General features: G+C 41.0%; 1 protein-coding gene across 1 annotated transcript; it reads left to right on the forward strand.

Annotated features, from left to right (window-relative positions):
* The first annotated feature begins 277 nt into the window (after positions 1 to 277).
* Positions 278 to 7,784, forward strand: tmem154 (transmembrane protein 154). Its single transcript, XM_085355788.1, has 9 exons — positions 278 to 371; positions 1,092 to 1,148; positions 3,095 to 3,151; positions 3,322 to 3,342; positions 3,574 to 3,735; positions 4,820 to 4,874; positions 5,206 to 5,282; positions 5,932 to 5,974; positions 7,722 to 7,784. Exons 1-8 carry the CDS (start codon positions 278 to 280, stop codon positions 5,961 to 5,963), a joined length of 555 nt encoding a protein of 184 aa, XP_085211914.1. The 3' UTR covers positions 5,964 to 5,974; positions 7,722 to 7,784.
* Positions 7,785 to 8,105: the final 321 nt, after the last annotated feature.

Genomic DNA, 8,105 nt, shown 5'->3' on the forward strand with positions numbered 1-8,105 from the left:
AGCTCACGCCACCTGTTTTTTTCTTTTCTTCCTTTTTTCCTTCCTTAAAGTTTGTTCAGCTTCCCCCTTCACTCTGTTGAGCTGCATACCTAACCACCAAGAATGCCATGAGGCGTGTGGCTACAAGCACACAGCTGATTGCATCACATCTCAGAGCGTCTGAGGGTGTGCGAGTGAGACAGAGAATCGTTTTTCTTCTTCTTCTATTTAACGTTAAGTCATATCAGGAAGTGCGATGCTGTGACAGTACAGAAGGAAGCGGGCGCACAATGGCACTATGTCTGTCTCTTGGATTGGTAACATGAGCACCCCGAGGGTGAAGGTCCCCCTGCTCCTGCTGCTGCTGCTGACCACTGTGCTGCCTGGGACAGGTAGGACCGGGGACATTAGTTTCTTTACTTTCAAACAAAGCAGTGCTCTCCGCTTTCCTGCCTCCTCCCCGCTTTTGCCGTTTGTGCGCTTCAGTTTTTCTTTTGGGGCACTCTGAGAACGTCTTTTTGACTGAAAATCAAAGGCTCCTATTGCTCACGCTTTCAAAATCAAAAAAACTTCTCCTATAGTTAAAATGTAACAAGCAGAAATTGACAGTATAGGGCTAGAAGAGTCACAGGTTTGACTGTGAGATGAGCGCCATGTGTAGAAATCAGTTACCTGTCTTTATAGTTTTATAAGTCTATAACAAGGTCAGCCAAAGCTGCCTCTTACAGGCGTCACAGTCTACAGTTAGTACACTCTGAAAAGGACAGTTTCAACACAACATTATTGTTTTTTACTGAGTGGCAAACTTGCTTTAAACCAGTTGCTCAACATCATCACCTCCTAGTCCTCGGTTTTGCAACAGTTTAGATTTTTTTTGCAATCATTTGGACTAAACTAGACGGAAGTGCTGAGTTCCTGTGCGATCTGACTCGGGTTCGCTGTTTTTCACAATGTTGCCAATGAACTCAAGCAGAAGTAACAGTCTTCAGCCCCAGGTGTGTTTCACTTTTGCTATGAAATGCTGCAGATGCTTTACTTTCAAGTGTTCGCCGTCCAATTTCAATGACATAACAGCTCCCCAACACAAAGTAACGAGCTGTGTCCAAATACAGGGTTTGGCCAAGAAGAAATGGAACAAAGCGGGTCAGGGAATGACACAGTAACCACAGGTGAGGTGTAAATAATATGCTGCAAAAGTATGTGGACATGTTTTTTCTGTCAGTGCTCTGAGAAACAGATGTCTTAGTTTGTCTCAATCTTGATATCTTGATATCTCTAACTGAAGGCCTGAAGTTAAAAAAGAGATACTTGCTCATAAGATCACCATAGAGAGTAACCTGCGCGCATATATGTATAACCTTTGCCTTGAATTCCCTTTATTGAAACAATATCTTATAATAATATAATTAAAATTTACTTCAATTTATGTGTCTTTTAAGCATTTATTTGATGCATCAGTTTACAGCAGAACTTAACACCAATGTATTTATATACATTGGTGTGGATTTTAATCTTTTTTTCTGTCGTACTGGAGTTCCTGAGTGCACTTACACTGAAATTTTGGACAAAAATGAGGAGAGCCCTCCCCTCTCCCCCAGATCCTTAAAGAATCACTTCTCCTCAGGTCTGCACTGAGCCTGTGGGCTGGGCTGTAAATTAAGCATTTACAAGTCTGAACTTGCAAAGAGGGGAAAGAAATCCCACCATGTGACGGTGTTTCAGTATTAATCAGCCCACTCAGCTGCAGTTCTGCAGACGCTGTCACCCACTTCAACACGTTCTCTTGGATAAACATCCAACAGTGAGCATGACTTCACCACCAAACGTCAGGTGCCCACCTCGCTGAATGGGGGAAAATCCCAGAGTCTCCAACACTGTGGCGAACGTCTGCAAAATATGAATTTTTTTTAAAATCGCAAGTATTTATGACTTTTTCCTCTAATGTGTTACAAGTGTTTTGTTTTTTCTGCGATGTTCACTCAGAGACTCATGCGTGCCTCTACTTATCAATACAGCCATTTTATTGCTTTTTTCTGCCACTAAGGTGTATTAAAGTAGCTTTTACTTTCCTGTACTTATTTTAAAGCTGTAGTGACTAATTTTTAGATCAGCGTTTCCCACGAAAGAGACAACACAACACGCTTTAATGTCTCATGACCCATGCAGCCAGCGATTCTTACAAAATTTCAGAGTATTAGCGTCCCTGCCCTCAAATACTCTGAATCATTTCAGAATGTACAACACTAATCGAAAGCATGACATGAATCATTCAGTGACTGTAAAGGAGGAAGGAGAGGGGCTTATGCTTTTCAAATTAACACAGAATTGTATTCTTTTTCTTTTCATTTCGTTTCTTTTTTAAAATTTATTTCTGCTGTTTATGGTTTTAGCTCTGATAAATGTATTTTCTCTGGGAGTCTGCCTAATTTAAATATATTTGTTTTTACTTTGAGAGTGCTTTTCAGTTACTTGTGCAGGCGTTGCCTACACATTAACTAAAATTACTAAGAATTTAAGCATCTTTGGACTTCATCAATGTTAATTTTGTAAGGGAGCTTATGGAACAATTTTTTTTTTAAATTTCCTGCCCAATATAAACTTAAAATCATCACAAACCTCCAAGTGAATGTGTCACATCATAAAAAACAGCTTCAGGAAATGGTATGGAACCTCGTTCTTCTTCTTTCCTCTCCCCGCAGTCGCCTCGCATTTATCTTGTGACCCTTTGAACGATGCCTGAACCCTAGTTCAACTCTAGCGACGACAACAATAACACTTTTTTTTTTTTTTAACACATCCTCGGGTTTCTGCAAAGAGAGAAATTTTACTTACGTTTTGTTGCTAAAAATGAAAGCGGGCCTCGTATTGGGGTAATTGTGTTGCTTTTACTTAAGCAGTAATCTGGATATTGGATATTTTTAGCTTTACGATATTAGGTTTTTCTTTGTTGCTCTGTTTCTTTCATATTACAATAAAAAAAAAACTGTTATGATGTTACTACAGCATCTTTTTTGTATTTGGTTTTCAATTTAGATGCTTAGCAACCACACTTTTTGGATATCTACATACTTTTGTCCAGGAGTATGAACACATCTGCTCTTTCTGTTGTTCCCAGTTGTTACTGACACCAGTATAGTCATCAATCAGACCAGTTCAAATGGGACTCTGTACGGTGGGTCCACAGCAGCTTTTATTTTACATGAAATCATTTTCCCCCCATCATTACATGTGAATGATGCTTTGCTTTGTTTTTTATCATCATTTGTTCTGTTTTTGCTCCCTTTTCATTTTGGATGAAACCATCTCACAATTTCTGGTTGTTTCTACTCGGGGTTCATGCAGAAGGCAGTGCCTCCAGTAGTGGTATGTATAACTGACTGCTTCTTTTACCACATGAGTAATGATTGCATTAATTATCACCTGTGCAACTGTAGTAGTCACTGGGCTGAATTGAATGTAATGTCAGTAATGCCCCATGGTTTTAATTCCTGTGAAAATCCCCTCTTTGCATATTTTTATGCCAGTGAACAAATTTTAAGACCGTTATGAGGCCTGGGTGAAACGAATGATTAAACTGCTGTCTTCCTTCCACAGTTGCCACATCAATAGATGAAAACTCCATGGATGAAACTGAATCATCAGGCCTGGACCCCATCATTATCATTATCCCTGCAGTGCTGGTGGTCTTAATCATCTGCATGATAGTTTGTGGCATTTTCATCAACCGCAGGTGGAACAAACAAAAGAGAAATCCAGGTATGTCAATCAGAGGAGGGAATATTTTAAAGTTTCACTTCTCTCACTTAATCCTGGTGTCACAGATTATTAGGCAGAGGACTCACTCGCAGGACTCTGAAGTTTAGAGAGAAGGTGAGGGTTTATTTACAATGTGACACCAAGTGAGGATATATACATATATACAGTGAGACAGATAACACAGGGGGTGGAGCTTCAACTTAATCCACAACTCACTCAGAAAGTCCACTCCAAAATGCTCATGCTCACTCACACACATCCACAGAAATCCAGACGGCAGGGAAGACGTGCAGGGAATCTAGAAGGCCTGTACACAGAGAAAAACAAAAAGTCCAAAAACAAACAAAAAGTGAAGGACTGGGGGTGATAGACTGAAGTATCTGAAATAATTTAGTGTTTGGTGGTTTTTAATGACTACTGCAATTCTCTTCTGCATGGTCTCCCCCAAAAATCCCTCCATAAGCTTCAACTGGTTCAGAACTCTGCTGCTCGCATTATCACCAGAACCCCCTCCTACCAGCACATCACCCCTGTTCTTCAGGAACTTCACTGGCTCCCTGTGAAATTCCGGATAATTTTCAAACTTCTTCTGCTCACCTTCAAGGCCATTCATAACCTCGCTCCTTCTTACCTTTCTGACCTGTTAACCACCACTTGTTCTGCCCGTTCACTTCGTTCTTCTTCTTCTATCCAGCTTACTGTACCTTCCTTCCGCCTCACCACCATGGGAAGCAGAGCTTTCAGCTGCTCTGCTCCCAGGCTGTGGAACTCTCTGCCCCCTGAAATAAGAAATATTGGTTCTCTCCCCCAGTTTAAATCCCAACTCAAAACTCATCTGTTCAAATCTGCATATTCACTGTGAATCCACTGTTTGTTCATTTTATCTTGTGCTTGTATTTTATTGTTCTTATTCTGCCATTGTTTTACTAAGTGTTTTATCCTATTGTAAAGTGTCCTTGGGTGACTTGAAAGGAGCTCATAAATAAAATGTATTATTATTATTATTTAATGTACAGATTATCTGATTTGTTTTTTTGTTTTTTTATGACTGCGGCCTTGACTGCTGCATATTCTCTGCTTGTAGACCTGAGTAAGGAAGATCCATATTTGGATGGATCCAGTACAGAGAAGGTGCCGATGTAAGTGTCACCCATGTCATTTTGCTACAACTGCTTATTGAACCTGTTAAAGAACTGATATCATCTCGATGTTCAGCGCTTTGTGAGAATAACTTCCTGCTTGTGGCTGCAGCTGAATGATACTGAGAGCTGTAAAGAAAACATATACTACCCCCTGGCTTCTGTGCAATCTTTTACTATAATACTACAAACACGTCTTTCTTTTTTATTTAAGTCCGACTTATTAAAGATTAAAAAATGTGGCTCTGAAGTCCTTTGAAATTATATTTGATGTGATGATACAAAAGAAAGAAAAAAAATATGACTCTCAGTCCTTCTTTGCGTCTTTCAGGCCGATGTTTGAAGAGGACGTGCCCTCTGTACTCGAGCTCGAAATGGAAGAGTTGGACGAGTGGATGAAAAAGGATGGTAGGTTTCACTGGATGAAGAAGAGAATTTGGAAACAAAAATACTGTGGCTAGGAATCTGATAGAAATACAGATCACAAAAGAAATACGTCGAAGTTCACTGACATCCAGGTTTTGGTGGTGTCGAGTGACTAAAAAGAAGGCACCAGGTCTTCTTTTTGTCTCTTAACCAAGAGACTCTGTCAGTTCTGAAACAACTGGCCAAGCGTCACAGGTATTTAAGCCCCAGCGAGGGAGGCTGTGCCCTTGGAGGTTGTCCTGAAGGTCACTGACATGCCATTAATCGTATGTGAGTCATGACATGAGTTAGGGTGTGGAAAAAAAGTCTTGCCACTGTCACTGGAGCTAAAGTGCCAGTAATGCTCTCAGACAAAAACTGGTTCAACCGAAAGATAAAACGCAAGCTGAGCATCATAGTGTAGTGCAGTGACAGGTGCTCAGACTTTTGCAACCACTCCACCAACGTGGAGAGCCACCCGCACAGGGAAAGACCCAGCTGGTTTGAGAGAGGCGTGAAGGAGGTGCCACAGTTTATCCAGCAGATGTCGCTGTTGTTTACATCAAGTAATCTCCAGCAGAGCTTCTTACGCTGAAGTTGCTTTATTCCACACTGACTGATCTCATGACTTTTCTTTGAATTCTTTGCATAGGTGAAACTGCAGAGGACTCTAAATGTCTGTAACTGAATTTAAGGTGAGCATACCTGTGCATATTATCAAGTTATTAACATTTACAGACTATTTTGAGAATAATTTCTCTCAATTGCAACCTCACTTAGGATTTGTTTATATATTAGATCATTAGATCTCCAAAATGTGTTTTTAAACCAAATGATGATCAAGCATGAAGAAGTGTAGAGTTTTGAGTGACATTTTCCTGCTGCCTACTAACAAAACTTCACTTAATATTGATTTTCTCATAGTACAAACACAGAGCGTTGCGCAAACAAATTACTTATAGCATGTTGCACAACAATGCTAACACAACACAGATCAACAGCTGACTCGGGCAATAAAAAGTGTTTCCAAGCCGTTTCCTCTCTGCTGCCAGCCTCTGTTTGTTGTGATGCACCAGCTGGTTTTCAGCAGAGCTGTGACTGATGAACTGTGACCCTTTCGTCACTGCACATGTTTGAAAGCGCAAACACCACTAACATCTGTTAGTGATTACAACAGGCATGCGTGGAAGTGTGGTGCAACTCAACCCTGGAATAGTCTCCTTTACTGGAAGAGCCGGGAAGGCGAGGTCAAGGTCCGCTCCGCGAACTGTTGACCAACGTCATTTACACATTGCTTTTTCCCAGGGTTTTATTTCCAAAGCTGTACAAGGGCTAGAGGTTACTTGCATTCAACTAGGAGGCACTTTGTACACACGAGGTTACACAAGAGATCTCAAAACAGAAGTAAATGTGATGTTGGTGTTGCTGTGGTTGCTCAATGCGATGCCATCTAGCGTGGCAGCTGTGCCCTGTTTGTCAGACCTGTGAATTTCCACGGTGACTTGGGCACAATGGTGGCTGGGAGTAAGAAAAGAAAGCATATGCAGTGTTGCTGAAAGCAAGTTTGTTAAAATAACCTAGAATAAGTTTAACCTTTGTGACATTCAGACGAAAACCAGTCTCATGACCAGTTTTAACCTAGTGATTAATTCGAGGATCCTGCAGGCTTCATTTATGTTGCCCATGAATGTAGATGCTTTTAGGTGCTTCAGTCAACTACAGCTTCATACCAGACCTCTTCATCAGCTTATTTACCACTCAAATATGAAGCTCTGGTTAGTGTGTAGCAAGAACGGAGGCTGTGAAAGGCATTGAGAGCAGAGCTAAACAGGAAGTTTCTGATGTTTGTGAAGCAAAACAATGAGCTGAAAAACACCAAAATGCAGATGCTTGGTTCTAAAGCGTGTGAAACCTTTATTCTACACAAGAATAGATTCATTGCCAAATATGCTCAGGAAAACAGGATGAATATCGGCCACTGCAAACGTTGCTTTCAAGTTAAGCACCTCCGCTCTGACTTTTCACACTTATGTTTTTTTTAGTCGTGTGTGGGATCATCACCTTTCCAGCTCAGCTCACGGGTAGCAGAGGAGCTGTGAAGTGAAGGTTTTATTGTTTTGTTGCTGCCAGAGTCTGAGGTTTGTGATTAGTGATCCTTCTTTGACGCTGCGTGAACCAGTGCTTACCATGTGTGCAGCGAGGCTGTGATGGACTGTACGGCACTGTGAGTCAGTGAATGTGGCACACTAGAGATGGAGTTGGGCTGAATTATGCTGTAATTTAAACCCTTTTGATCCCAAATATCAGCTGAAAAACTACCCGAATGTGTCAGTTTTACCACATCAGCTGCAAACACAGGACACTGGAGTTACATTTTAGAAGGTTGACCTTTAAGTCTGACATGTCTACCTCTTTCTCTTTCCCATGATTCCCTGTCTGCAGGTTAAAGGAGACACTGTCAACACAACGCAAGCCAGCACTGATGTTTGAACCTCCTCCACCAGCAATAATCCAGCCATGTGACTGTCTGGAAACAACAACACTTAACACTCATTTTTACAATTTTGCTGGAAAACAGCAACAAAAATTCAACCTCAAATTTTTTCTAATGCAACACCTCTGATAGCCGTTAGTGAACAGCAGCATATAACAACCAAACCAAAACCGTCTCTCTGTGATCCGTTTCACACCACATGGTGTTCTGCTTTAATATGCTGCCAGGTACATGTACAGTATTTTATGGCTCAGATTCATAATGTAGTAACTGATGATGTTACAATTAGGTCAATATCTCTCTCCTCTCCATCATAGATTGCACTGTTCTTT

This window comes from Diplotaxodon limnothrissa, linkage group LG6, assembly GCF_057381915.1.
Source record: "Diplotaxodon limnothrissa isolate DT_005_m linkage group LG6, D_limnothrissa_male_GT1.1, whole genome shotgun sequence".
In the NCBI taxonomy this organism is placed as follows: domain Eukaryota; kingdom Metazoa; phylum Chordata; class Actinopteri; order Cichliformes; family Cichlidae; genus Diplotaxodon; species Diplotaxodon limnothrissa.